This window comes from Dasypus novemcinctus, chromosome 19 (genome assembly GCF_030445035.2).
Source record: "Dasypus novemcinctus isolate mDasNov1 chromosome 19, mDasNov1.1.hap2, whole genome shotgun sequence".
Classification (NCBI taxonomy): Eukaryota; Metazoa; Chordata; class Mammalia; order Cingulata; family Dasypodidae; genus Dasypus; species Dasypus novemcinctus.
Genome location: NC_080691.1, coordinates 34,985,958 through 34,999,514, shown reverse-complemented (window position 1 = coordinate 34,999,514; position 13,557 = coordinate 34,985,958). Strand labels below are relative to the sequence as shown.

At 45.0% G+C, this 13,557-nt stretch overlaps 1 protein-coding gene across 4 annotated transcripts in view; it reads right to left on the bottom strand.

The window, feature by feature from the left end:
• The window catches only part of MYO18B (myosin XVIIIB), a 263,498-nt gene that overhangs the window by 21,905 nt on the left and 228,036 nt on the right, over positions 1-13,557 (bottom strand). For 3 of the 4 annotated variants that reach the window (XM_058281562.1, XM_058281563.1, XM_058281565.1), the window contains 2 exons: positions 4,919-4,963; positions 3,581-3,718 (listed from right to left, as the gene is read on the bottom strand). In XM_058281562.1, coding sequence (XP_058137545.1) covers positions 3,581-3,718; positions 4,919-4,963 — 183 coding nt within the window. The remainder of the gene's footprint in view (positions 1-3,580; positions 3,719-4,918; positions 4,964-13,557) is intronic. The other variant, XM_058281564.1, reaches the window with a different exon arrangement.

Here is a 13,557-nt window from a genome sequence, read left to right as displayed (position 1 = left end):
AGAGCATCTCTTCCAGGAGGGCAATGGCCCTGGAGGCATAAAGAGAGGGGCCAGGCACACAGCACACCTGGCACCACCTGGAGGGAGACTTGTGAGCATAGTCGGCTGCCACCACCAAGCCCATAAATTTTCTCTCTGGGGGCCACAAAGGTAATTTAGTGTCTCCATCTCCAGAAGCTCTTGCATTCATCAGCAGCAGCTGTGCAATTCCTGGGCTGTAAATCATAAAGCTTTAGGTGTATTTCTCTTGAGTTGACATCCCCTTATAAATAATATGGGAAATGCTTTTCTTTTTTTTTTCTGGCATTAGACTGTTTTTTCCCTCCTTCTGTTTTCAGAGTGACCTTCTTTCTGAGTCGAGTTGAAAATGTCCAAGCAGCTCACTTATTGAGCCTCTATGATGTGCCAGGTAATTTGGGGTATGCAGGGGGCCCTGTTCTCTAATATTACGCAGAGTCTCCTAGTAAAAAGACTAATGGGCTAGTATATATTCAAATTAAAATTCAAATGGTAGTATCTTTTTGGTAGTATGTATTCAAGTTAAAAATGCAAATGCCTTTTGACCCAGAGAATCATTTGGGAAGCATGTTGTTTGACGCCTTACAGACAATAGCAAGTATTGAGAAAGTACCTTAAAGTGAAATATGGAGATTATAGGTAAATAGACTGTGCTGAAGTTTAAAGATACTTTGCATAAATTTAATAGCATGAGATAGACTTATGTGTACTGATAAGGAAACTCTTCCAAGGCATATTGTTGAGGAAAAGAAGCATATTATAAGAATTGACATATGGCATAATATACATAATAGAGCAAGGCCTAATTTCTAAGCCCACAAAAATGCTATATATTTGCTATAAGTACACATATATGTCTATAAGTGCATAGAGAAAGATATGGAAGGGTACATACCAAACCAAATATGGTGGATACCTCTGAGAAGGGAGCTGAGATTGCGTGGGTACAAAGGTGACTTTAGCCTTCTCAGTTACATTTCAAGTTCTTAAATGAGAGAGATGGTCATAGGTAACTGTGCAATTGAAAAGAGCTGGAAATCAAGGTACCTGAACTCTAGAGCATTCCTTACTATTGAACTGGGCAAGATATTTCCCTCTGCAGACCTCAGTTTTTCCATCTGTATAATGAGCAAATTGGATTAGATAATCCCAAGGTCCCTTCCAACTCTAGAATCTTCAAATCTTCAGAGGTATTCCAAGAAAGGGGTTCAACATTTCAGGACCTAATGCCATGGGATGTGATCTGGCAGTAGGCACTTAGAATATCTCTGGATGAATGTTGAATGTTGAACAGTGATTCCTAGGCATTTGTAATAGTATCAATGAGCTAGATCTTACCAGCTGAGTGATCCACCTATGGATAAAATGTCAGTACTCAGAGTTATGTCAGTGGGGCAAACAAGAACACAGGCTTTGGAGGGATTCAAATCTGGGTTCAAATCCTGGCTCTTCAACTAACCGGCTGTGTAATATTGGGCAAATTACAGACCCTCACTGAGCCACAGTCATTGCGGAACTGTCACCAAGTAATACAGTTACTTGGTGACCAATATTAACACAGTTAATATTTCTGCTTCAGCCTTGGTGTATGGTCCGTTATTTACTTGTCAGATATTTATGGAGCACCAACTGTGTGACTATTCTGGGGATACCGGCATGAAGAAGATAGAGCAGAAACTTATGGTCCCTTCTTGCAAATGAGTGTTCTCTTTGCCTCCTGCCCCATTGCTGTCCTTGGTTCAGGCACCTCCACTCTGAATTCCAGGTGGAAATGCCAAAGGACTTGGAAGTGGGGAGAGCAGGGGAAGGGGGTAGGGGCTCTGGAGGGGGCTCCCTTGATGTGCTAATCCTGCCTGAGTGGCAGCTGCAGGAGCTGGAGTAACCATCTATGAACAGGTCAGCCGCTTCCCTTCTCTGGGGCTCAGATTCCTCTTCTGTAACATCGAGGTAAAGATACCTGCCTCCCACGGTTCCTCCGAGTATCAAATAAATAATAAGACTAATAAAGCACGTTAATTTTCTTGAGCTCTTTCTAGGTACGAGGCACGGTTGTAAGAACCTGACTGGTGCACCATCTCATTATCCCTGAGAATAACCCTGATTTACTACTTATGTGGGAAAAGGAACAGAGGAGTTAAGCAACGTGGCTAAAGCCTCACAGGGGCAGAGGAGGATATAAAGCACTGGAGCCCAGACATTTTGACTTCAGATCAGGTACTGAAACCACCGCAGCCTGCCATCTCTCATGCAAACAGGTAACAAACAACACAGGGACAATCCAAGGGTAATGGATCTTTATCATGCATCCTACTGTAATTATAATTATAAAACCCTGATATTACATTAATGACCATTCACACTGGAAAAAAATCAAAGGTATCTAGTTATCAGGAGAGAAAAAAAGTCCTCATCCTTTGAGGTTCACAGAAGATGTGGCTCCTCCATAGAGGCCTCTACTTTTAATTAAGAGCAGTAATCTTGCTTTAATTGCCTTCTCAGATGCACCCCATTCTTAGAGCCTCCCTTTGATATTTTCAACATCAAATCTTTCAACCTAGGACAATCTGCAGAAGTTGCCAGACATTTGCCGAATATGCCTGAAAGGTTAGCATGAACTCCCAACCCCTTCTTTTTGTAGAGACAGCCCCCTGCTTCAGCACAATCATGTTTTAATTCAGGAAGGGGTTGTCTGGATTTGTGCCATTAGTACGTGATTTTCCTTTCTATCTTATTACATTGGTCCTTCTGTTATCACAGAAGCAGCATGTATTTCATCTTACACATCTGCTTAATCTGTAATTTCCGATTTACTGCCGTTAACTCCTAATTATAAGAGTACTGTCCTTGCAGAAGAAAACCAAATGAGCTCAGAGAAATGGAAATGAGAAGCAAAAGGGAAGATGGATTTAAATCCTACAACTTCTGGTGGATCCTGAGATCCATTTGTTGGGGCCATCCACTGTTAGCAATCCTATAGATGTGTGAGGTTCCCAGCTCAGGTCATGACTGAATTCATCTCCCTCTGTGGTAGGGAAGGGATAAAATCCAGATGGTCACACAAAGCTAAAATCTCCAAGTGTGAAGTCATCCAACCCAATGTTCTTTATAATGATTCTCGTTTTTTTAAAAAAATTAAATAAATTTGTTTAAAAAGAAAACTTTATATTCGTAACTTACTATAAGTAGAGAACTAGTATGACTTGCCTTAAATAAAAGGCAACTATAATAAATCCACAGCTATTAAAATAGAAAAATATTCACTCCTGTGCTATTTAATGTCCCCTGGAAAACCATGTTTTAGGAAGGGCTGCATTAGAGCCTCATAATTTAAACCACTTGGAGTAATAAACACAATTATATTCCCTGTTTTGCAGATGAGAAAAGAGAGACTCAGAGAGGGTAAATGGCCCAGCTAGAAGGTGCCAGGGTCAAACTTCAAACCATCAGAAGCATGCTTGTCTTTGCCTAGGCCAGAGGAAATGGAAGACTGGAACAACAGTCTGTAAAGTCTGAGACTCTTCAAGCCACTGGCCACCCAGAGACAGCAGGAAGACACTCTTACCTGGGGCTGAGGATGTGGCTGCTGCTGACTGATTGTCGAGAGGGGCTCCTCACAGTGTCTGTAGCCAGAGAGAGAGTGCAGCTCAACCAGGACTGCAGATTGCTCTCTGGCTGGGAGCTGAGGATGGAGGCATTATCCCTAGAACCAAAACACAGGATGCTGTCAACACAATGACAGTCACGGTAACAACAACAACTAGACACTTGCCCCTTTGCAGAGCCAGATGCTGTACTAAGCGCTGTGCATGCAGAACCTCGTGTAGTGCTCACACTACCATTCCTGAGACAGAAAGAACCACTGACATCCCCATTATACAAATGGGAATATACATTATACAAAATAGGATCTACGGAGGCTAACTTGTGACTTGGCCAAAGTCACCCAGCTAGCTGAGGACAGAGTTGGGATGCAAACCCTGGTCCCTCTGAACCCAGTGCCCATTGTATTAACCACTGCACTCTTCCTTGGGAGATACCAAAATCCACATTCTAATCCAGATGGTGAGGTCTCTCCAATTTGAGGGTTTAAGGTGGCACTGAATTTTATACCAAATGATATGTTCATGGATTATGTCAAGAGTCTAGGTCTTAACTCCTTCCCACCTTAAATGGAACATCTCTGTAAATAGGAACTTTACTTTTATGACCCCCACCTCTGAAAACAGCATAGGGAGATGCCCAAAAACAGTATTTAGTGGTTACTTTATTCAACATTAAAATATACTGTACATGTATATATGTGTGTGTGCATATATGTCTATGACTATATGTATTTATAGGCTACTCTATACCAGGCACAATGAGGAGGGGCTGTAAATATGAACTTAATATTGATCCTGTCCATAAGATCCCATCCCAGCAGAGTAAATATCTACATAAATAACGACAAAATAAAGGAGAAATTATCTATGTCATAGAGAAGGGCAGAAGGAAGAGTCTAAGGATAATAAGGAGAGAGCCTTGATTTCGTTCTTGGCAGCATAATGTGGCAGTTGAGCTGTATGTTGTTTGAAGCGTAGAATTTGGCTATGCAGGACCTGGAGAAAGGAAATTGAGGTGGGAAGAACAGCATACACAAAGGTATAGAGATAGTAAAAGGGCAGGACATAGATGCTCAATGTGAGTGGCTGAAGTTGCTTGAGGAGGAAAGCAGATTGATAAATCGTGGGCTTCTCTTTATCTAAAAGAAGTTGGACAGTTCAATAATATGTCCCTAGCATTATATGTATGACCCCAGAGCCAGTGCTCTCATGGAGTACTGCTGACAATTCTCCAAGTATGCACAGATGTTCCCTCCACAAACTGAAAGTGGAGAGCCAGAACTTTGGGGTTAACTTACATCTCTTTTCTGCCACTGCCACCACAATCCACTGCTGTCTGGACACTAGAAGGAGACATGAGGAAGAGTCTGTTATCCTTGCGTTTCTGGAGGCTGGCTAAGAACACTGCCTTTGACGTGAGGCGTATTTGGGTAGATGTCCCACTTCCAACTTTTGATGCTGTATGATCTTAGGCAAGTTGTTTGCCTTCTCTGAGCCTCAATGTTCAACTTTGCAAAATGCGCTAATAACGGGGCTCTGCCACCAGGGGGTGGAGCGGAGTAAATAAGATAAACTCTTGTAAAGATCTCAGTATGGTTCCTCGCAAAAAGACAGTGCTAATGAAATGGTAGCCACCAGGACCACGACTCTTTTTTAGCACAATGAGTTCTGCTGTTATTAATAATATCATTCTTGCCAATAAGCAAGATGTTTATGTTCTTTGTGAGTACTAGCAAATCAGAAATGGGGGGCTGCCTTCCAGGACATTCTGGGAAACTCTGAAACTAATTACAATAGCAGGAATTCTTTAGGGAGTACTTCTTCAACAAATATGCTCTGCACGTGATCTCATTTAGTCACTCTGCCTGTCTCCATTTTAGAGATGAGAAATCTGACACCCTTGTCGAACACCATGCTGCTTTGAATCCCAGGCCTGTAGGATCTTATTAGCTCACGCTTTTAGCCAGTGTGTGCAAGTGTGGGGAGGCACGGCATAAACCTCAAAGCCTGAGACGTCATTTTAATCCTGGCTCCACAGGCAGGAAACTCCTGGTTTCAGTCCCTGCTGGAATTTGGGCAAATCTTTCCTCAGAAGACCTGGCCTCGCCACTGCTCCTGTGACCCCACCCTCAAGGTGCTGCCCCCTTGGGGCTTCTAATTACCTGTGTCCTCACTGGACAGAAAGCGCCCCTCCTGGGCCAGGAACATGCCCTATTCATCCCTTAGCCCTCAGGTTCAGCACAGAGCCAGGCCAGATGGAAAGTTCTCATGGAGAATGTGTGGGAATCCAATAAAATAGGAGACAGCAGTTTTGGTAAAGAAATGCCTGTTTTGGTAAATAAAATTTAACTGGAACATAGTCACACACATTCCTTTACAGTTTGTCTATGGATCCTTCTGCACTACAATAGCAGAATTGAGTAGTTGGCTACAGAGAATATATGCCCTGAAAAACCTAAAATATTTAGTATTTGGCCCTTAAAGAAAAAATACGCCAACCCCTACAATAGAACAAAGCACCTTTTGCAAACTACGCTGTGGTAGGCAGAGTAATGGACCCCCAAACGTGTGTCCTAATCCCAAGAACTCGTGACAGTATTTTCTTATCTGACAAAAGGTCCTTTGCTGATATGATTAAGGGAAAGGACCTTGAGATGGGGAGATTATCCTGGATTAGCCAGAGGGGTTCAATCTAATCACAGGGGTCCTTGAAAGCAGAGACCTTTCCTGGCTTTGGTCAGGGAGAGAGATGTGACCATGGGTGAATGGCCAGAGAGAGGCAAGGTTGCTGGCTTTGAGGCTAGGGAAGGAGCTGTAAGCCAAGGAATGTGACAGTATCCAGAAGCTGGAAAAGGCAAAAGAACCCATTCTCCCCTGGAGCGTCCAGAAGGAACACAGCCGTGCCCACACACTGATGATTTTAGCCCGGGGAGACCTGTGTTGGATGTGACCTCCAGAACCCTGAGCCCATCCACCTGTGTTGTTCTCAGCTGCAATAGAACAGAGGCACCCTTCATGAATGGCCCGAAATCCTCTTGAAGATCTAGCTTAAAGTTTTTTCATGCATCTTTGAACAAAACCATTTAAAAATACTCCTCCTCCCTTTTTGAGCTTCGTTAATTGAAAGGGTTAGTGTGAGTGAATCGAACCTTAATCCTTCCGCTTATGATCTGAGCCTTTTCTGAGACTCTGGGCTGGCCCAGGTCTGTGGAAAGAGCATCAGACTGAGAGAAGAGCTGACTGAATGCCTGCGCCCTCATGGTCACTGGCTTGCTGAGTGACCTTAGCCAAGTCTCTTCCCTGCTCTGGGCCTCAGTGTTCCCTTCTGTGAAATGAGGGATTTAGCCCAATGAGCTCTGAGACTTCGTCCAGCTCAGATACTTGAAAATTATATGAAATGCAGAGGATGCATTTAGGCCCTAGCCCTTGATTTGGGGTCTTGGGCCTTTTGTATCTGTTATCAAGAATGTAGAATTTTCACCTCCTAAAGTGTGCAAACACTGATTCATATTTTTTTGTGCAATTTTTGAGAATTCGTGGAACTATCTGGAACTCATACATGGATAACCCCTCCCTTGACTTTGTAGTTCATAGTTCTACAGGGAAAGAAAACTGGCTCTAGTTGACTGAAGTTGCTGAGAATGTGGCTCTTTGGAAGGGCGAGCAAGGAAAAAGGACTATACCCAAAATGCTCATGGAATAAGGAAGAGTTAAAGGCCCATGTGGCCTAAGCTATAGAGTTCGGATTGCATACAGTCTCCATAATTCTAACACACGTTGCCTTGGACTCTGCAGGGACTTTCTCTGCTGGGCAGCCAGGAACACTTCTCCCCATGCTATGACTGAAAAACAGTCTTTAATTGAACCCAACACTCGGGAAATTCTCGATAGCCCAATAATTAACCAAAGCATGTCCTGGTGTTAATTTTTGTCCACCTATTTACCCTGACTCCATGTGTCCTGTGGGGAGACTGGGCACTCATATATGCTGCCTTTGGAAAGGGCTCTTTCCCCCTGAGGTAGACACATATCCACTCTCTGCTGTTCTCCACCTGCTTTGTGCCTGGAAGGCTGAGCCGTATGGACCACATGGATGGGTTCCCTGCCCTCTGGCTTCCCCTGGGCTCAGCCAATGGAGAACTCAGCTGAAAGTGGGAGAAGCAGGGGGCTGGAGGGTGTCTTCTCCTGGATTTCTCCTTACTGGGTCTCTTGGGGCTGGCTCCTCCTGCCAGGCAGCCCTTTCTACCCAGCTCTTCCCCTCTGTCTGGATTCCAACACTTGCATCCTTTCCTCACTCTTCCAAGCCTAGCAGTGGTTAAAGCTCCCAGTCGTTGCTAGGCCCCCGCTGCTGCAACATCCCTTGTGGCTTCCCTACATCCTGCCCTCGCCTTTGTAAACAGCCCCTTTATCATGCTCTCCTTATTTAGGGGATGCCTTCTAGTTCCTGCCAGACTCTGACTCAGATTATTCCAATAGCTCATCTCATTGTTAGTGTCCTCCTTAACAGGAAGACTCTGGAAAAGAACTGGCCCTAAGAACAAATTTTAAAAATGCAGGAATGGGGGCTTTTAAAAAATAATCCTACATTTTCATAGTATCTGTGTACTTGTTGCTTTTCTGCCTGAGAAGCTGCAACAATGAATTTGGCCAAGAACCTCCAAGGTAGGATTCAGAGCCTGCCAGGCTGTCTGTGTGCCCACCCATGATGAAACATCATCCAGAGCCAGGGTGGTATCCAACCTGGACTCCACACTACCTGCCATTTGGGAAGGTCTCACAAATGGAGTACTGTTTAAAATAAACAGTCTTGGATTGAGAAGGGTTTCTGGAGTCCACATCACACCTTTATTGTACGAGAAAATGCTGAAGGCTTCCAATGCCTTATCCTGAGGGTGACCTGCAGTGGAGGCTTGGGGAAGGGGGTGGGAAAGACTTTCAGGTAGAGGCAGAAGGAGTTTTGTTCTGACTGAACCCAAGAAGCATTAAATGAGATGAGTAAAAATCACCACTCACTGACTTCATACAAATCACAGATTATTGGCTCTGGCAGAGACTTCAGTTTTTAACTGTGGTTCATGGAGCCCTTGGTTTCACAGAGACCCCAGAGGGGCTACCAAGGGTCAGGGAGAGGGGACTTAGGAAGGGGCTCAGCCCTAAACCTTCCTTTCTGCAATCATCCTAAGCTAGAATTTTCTATAAGAGTTTGCTTTGGAGTAAACAAAAAAGAAGGGGTTCGACTTAAAGGAAGGGGTTTGAAAACCACTGAACCTCACTCACCATATGAAGAAATAGTCTCTAGGCTACAAGCTCCTTGAGGCCTGTCCTCACCTGCTTTGTTTCCCTATTCTACCTCCTGTTCTAACGTGGAAGTTGCTCGAGGGTTCTTGTTGATTGAATGGGCAAGGGAGAGACCCCGAGGGGCAGATGACCCGTCTATGGTTCTGATGGCTTTGGTGGGAAGGCAAGGCTAGGACCGGGACCCTCACCTGACATGTGGTCAGCAGGTTCTTCCTCCCACCTCTGTGCATGCAGTTTTAGAAAAAGTACTTGTGCTAGGCACAAGCAGACAGGGGATTGCCAATGAGCAAGATAATTAATTCAATGCTTTCAGAGGTATTCCTTTAGGGTGAGTCTTTGCCAGGCAATGCTAGTTGAAATGCAAACATTTCCTGGGGAATCACACACATGAATTCCTTGATCCCCATATCACAGTGACATACACAAGCTGACCAGAACGATAGGTCAGTTACTTTACAGACAACAAAGACCTTGACGAGGGCAATGAGGAAGAAGGGGCATGCTTAGCAGGTGGCCAGCGGAGCTTGATCACGAGGAGCATGGGTTATGGGCAGTCAAATCATGGACTTACTGCTTACCATGAGGGCTCGGGCAAGTTTCCTGACTTCTCTAGGTCTCAGATCCCTCATCTGGAAACTGAGGATGACTATGGTACTCAAATCAAAGAACTGCTGTAAGGATCACACATGTAAAACACGTAGGGTAGTACCTGGCACAAAAGGAGTCCTTGGAAAAGGGTACTTAATATTACAATTATTATTTCCGCTAACGGCAAAGAATAAAAGGTAGTTTGGAGCCTTCTCTCCCTGTAATCTCTCTTAGTTGGGTATCCAGACCTTCCAGGCTGGAAACATGTTTAGAAAGCCAGGTGGCCTGTGGGAGAGCATTTAACATGTTCTATCCTGCAGTAAACGCTGTAACTTGGACTGAAGCACCAACTTTCTAAGATTAATGAAGAAATGTTTTAAGCTCTCCCTCCAGGCCTGGGACACACTCATTACTCACTGAGGGCAAATGATAAGTAAGAGCATTGCAGGAAAAGAGACATGGGCAAGTCCAAAGACTGTCCTATTATGTACCAGGAAACTGCGGTTTGCTCAGCACCTGGGCTACCAATGGATAAATTAACTCAGAACTATGCCCTCAGTGGCAGCTGCAGTCCTTGGATAGTCTCAGACCTTTCTACTTGTCCTATTGCAGCTAATTTTAGCCTGGTTCAAAGGATGTATGTTGGAGAATTTCCAGCTTACCCTCAAGACAGCAATCGAGGACTCCTTTCATCTCGAATAGCTAGCTGGAATTGAGGCAGGGACCCCACTGCTCCATGCCCAACCCCCAGCCCAGGCAAGGGAGCTGCCACAGACCCAGGGCTGGGGACAGGCAGGGCTGTCTTTCGGCCAGCACGGCCCTCCCTCCGTGAGCAATGAGCATGCTCCAGGCCTGGGGGAGCAGCCTAAAGCATTTCTCCATTAATTTAAGAAGGCTGATGCCACTGTCTAAGTTACAACGCAGGGCACTAGTGCAGGATAGTATGTTTAAATTCTGCCGCACAGGCTGCCTGGCTTTCTAAGCACGTAGCCACGGCTCCAGCCTGGAAGGCCTGTTCTATTCGGATCTAATTCCCAACATGGGGAAATGTGACTTTTCATAATTCAAACAAGTCTGTCAAAGCACCTCACCTCCAGGTGAGGCACTGCACATCCTTTCTCTCTCCTGTGCTGGGTTTGAATCCTAATTGAGAGCTCAGATTGGAGAACTACTTCAGACCAATCCCTCAGGCTCCAATTCAAACTTCTCACCCCAGATGATGAGACAATTAAGAGGGAAGTGCAGCCTAGAGCCACCAGGATGGGGTAGGAGTAAAGGCCTTGGTGGCTCCAGGGTAGGTGCTGGGAGGTCTCCTCTGGACAGCGGCTTAACAACCTAGCAACCCAGATAGTTGCTTTCTTGTTGATTCCTAATTTAATGCCTCCGCAGCCAGAGAAACCTGGTTTGTACAATGTTAACTCTTTTAAACTTGTTGTGACTTCTTTATGGGCATTTTTTCCCTGTGTGGTACTACTGAAATCTATCTTGCAGGCAAATTTCAAATCAAAGTTAGAGGGTGATGGTTTAGGTTCAAGGCCTGTTGGGAATTAGAGAATGCTCCGAAAGATCATGGCTGGCTTTGTGGATGTGTGACCTGTGCAGTCACTCGAGACCCCATGCTCAGAAGGGCCTGTTTTTGGTCTACTGCTTTGTAGTTGCTGTCTTGAAATTCTTAAGAATTCTTGAACGAGGAGCCCACATTTTCATTTTACCCAAGACCCTGCAAATTACGTCATGATCCTGCCCGGAGTTCTAGGGCCCTTCACAGAACTGGGGCACTCGGTAGGTTTCTGTGAGCCATTTCAAGAGGTGTTTGGCTTATGAGGAGAGGAAGAAAGATGAAAGAGAGGGAAGAAGGAAGTGGAGGAAGGAGAGGGAGTGGAAGAGAGAAGAAAGGAGAGCCGCTTCACCCTCGTTAACCACCTGACTCGGGGCCCCCTCGCCTTCCTTCGCCCCGCAGAACATACCTAGCTCTTTCCCCACTCGCTGTCTCCATGTGTCCCATGACTGGCTCCTACCCTGCATTCAACTGCCCTTTCTCAGAGCCTGTTTCCACCTATCCTGCTGTTTATCACAGCGCCACCTTCTCTGCCTTCATAACTCCTAATGGATTTTAGCTATTTTATGCATGGGTCTGTTTACATTATTCCTTATCTGTTACAAATACACACACACACACAAACTCATGCACACACACACTTCCCCCATCAGAATGTAGGTTCCATGGAAGCAGGGACCACACGTGTGCTCCCCTCTCTACTCAGGAATCCACAGCTCCAACAGTTCATTTCTGCCTGGCCTCAGGCAAGCCATTCAACTTCTCGTCAAATGTAAGATGGAGAATAATAAGAACAAGAAGCAGGGAGATATCACAAACACCAAGCACAGCGCCTGGTGTGGAACAGGTGCTCGGTAGGAATTTATCAAACAAACGAATGCAGGAAACTAACAGCTGTAGAGCCCTGGATATGTACAAGGCACTGCACTGGGGGGTTGCGGTTTTTCACTTACTTCCAATAATTAGCCCATCTTACAGATGAAGAGACTGTGGCTCAAAGCCTCAGAGAGGGCAAATAGATTGAATAACTTGCTCAGGGTCATGCAGAATTTAACAATTAGATCTCTGCTTGGAACTTGTTGAAATCCAGAGCCTCCCCACTTCTAACTTCACTTCCAATCACAATAATCCTACCCACCGCACGGGGTTTTTCCATGTACACGGTGCATCTCTTTACACCTGGAGTTTTATTGCCGTTTTACACCTCACAACAATGCTGAACACAGGTGAGCTCTCTTCCAACTTTAGCAACTTTGAGTCAGGTGCTGAGTGGAACATAGAGATCCAGATGAGGGAAAGGCCTCAGGAGCCCAGACTGGAAGAAGATTTAAGGCCCTAGAGACAAACGATGATGAAAGTGCAGACAGAAAGCTAGGATACAAATTGAATTCCAGCATGCCCAAGCCCTGGAGCTCAGGACAGCTGGATCAGAACAGGGGGTGAGCAAGAGGTTTGTCTGGGTGTTTGCCATCTGGAGCAGGGAGAGACAAGGGTATCTTCTATTAGGGTGCGGGTGAGGGCTGGCCCCAGAGGATCCCCCATTAAAGAGTCTGGATGACCTCATCACCAGGCTCTCACACCCCAGGCGAGAAGTCTGTTCCTTGCTTCTTGTCACACCTTCTCCCCAGCCTGTCACCCACACCTCCAAGCATGGACTCGTTGCCACTAATTGTGTGTTTTGTCTTGTTTTTTATATATAATTTTTATTGTTTATTAGAAAAGCAATTCTTTGCTATACAGTTGAAATGACTCAAAAATTTTTGCTCACTGGCAAAAAAAACCACACACACACACACAAACACACACAGCCATTAATTCCCATTATAATTAATGCAAAAGCTGTAGTGCTTCTATTAATAGAAAAGCCAGCCCAAGCATCAAGCTGGTAATGTCGACAATAGGGGTTTGTAATTACAGGCGTAAGCTCTACCATGACACTAATAAAACTGGAGGACGGTGCGGTGGAGGGGGATCCTAAATGCAATCAGGGGCTGGGAAGTGGCTGCAACGTCAGTATTTGCCATTTCACCAGCAGTTTGGCAGCTGTGCAAATTAGCAGGGAATGGCAGAGCACTTGTAATGGGCATGAAAGCCATTTTTGCACAAACTGAAGAATAGTTTTAGATGCAGCCCTTTAGTTAGAGGGTAGAAGAATGGGTTTTAGAGTCCTCAAGGTTCCCCTGCTGATGCTGAGCGTGAGCACACAGGAGAGTTTTGAGGTCTGTGCCTCTGAGCAGCTTATGACCTGCCAGGACTGCCTCAAGGAAAAGAGTTTGTTCACATCCTAAAATCAGGTGTAGAAGTACATAATCAAATGTGCAAAATCTCCTAAAGCAGGTACTAGTATAGGTAAGCATGTGTGTATGTGTTTATTGCAGAAATTTTGGAAAATATAAATAAGTTTGAAGAAAAGAGAATATTAACTCTTCAGTAATGCGTTCCTTCGGTTTTAGGATGTTAGTGTGTCTCCTTTCAGTCTCTGTTTTTCACCAG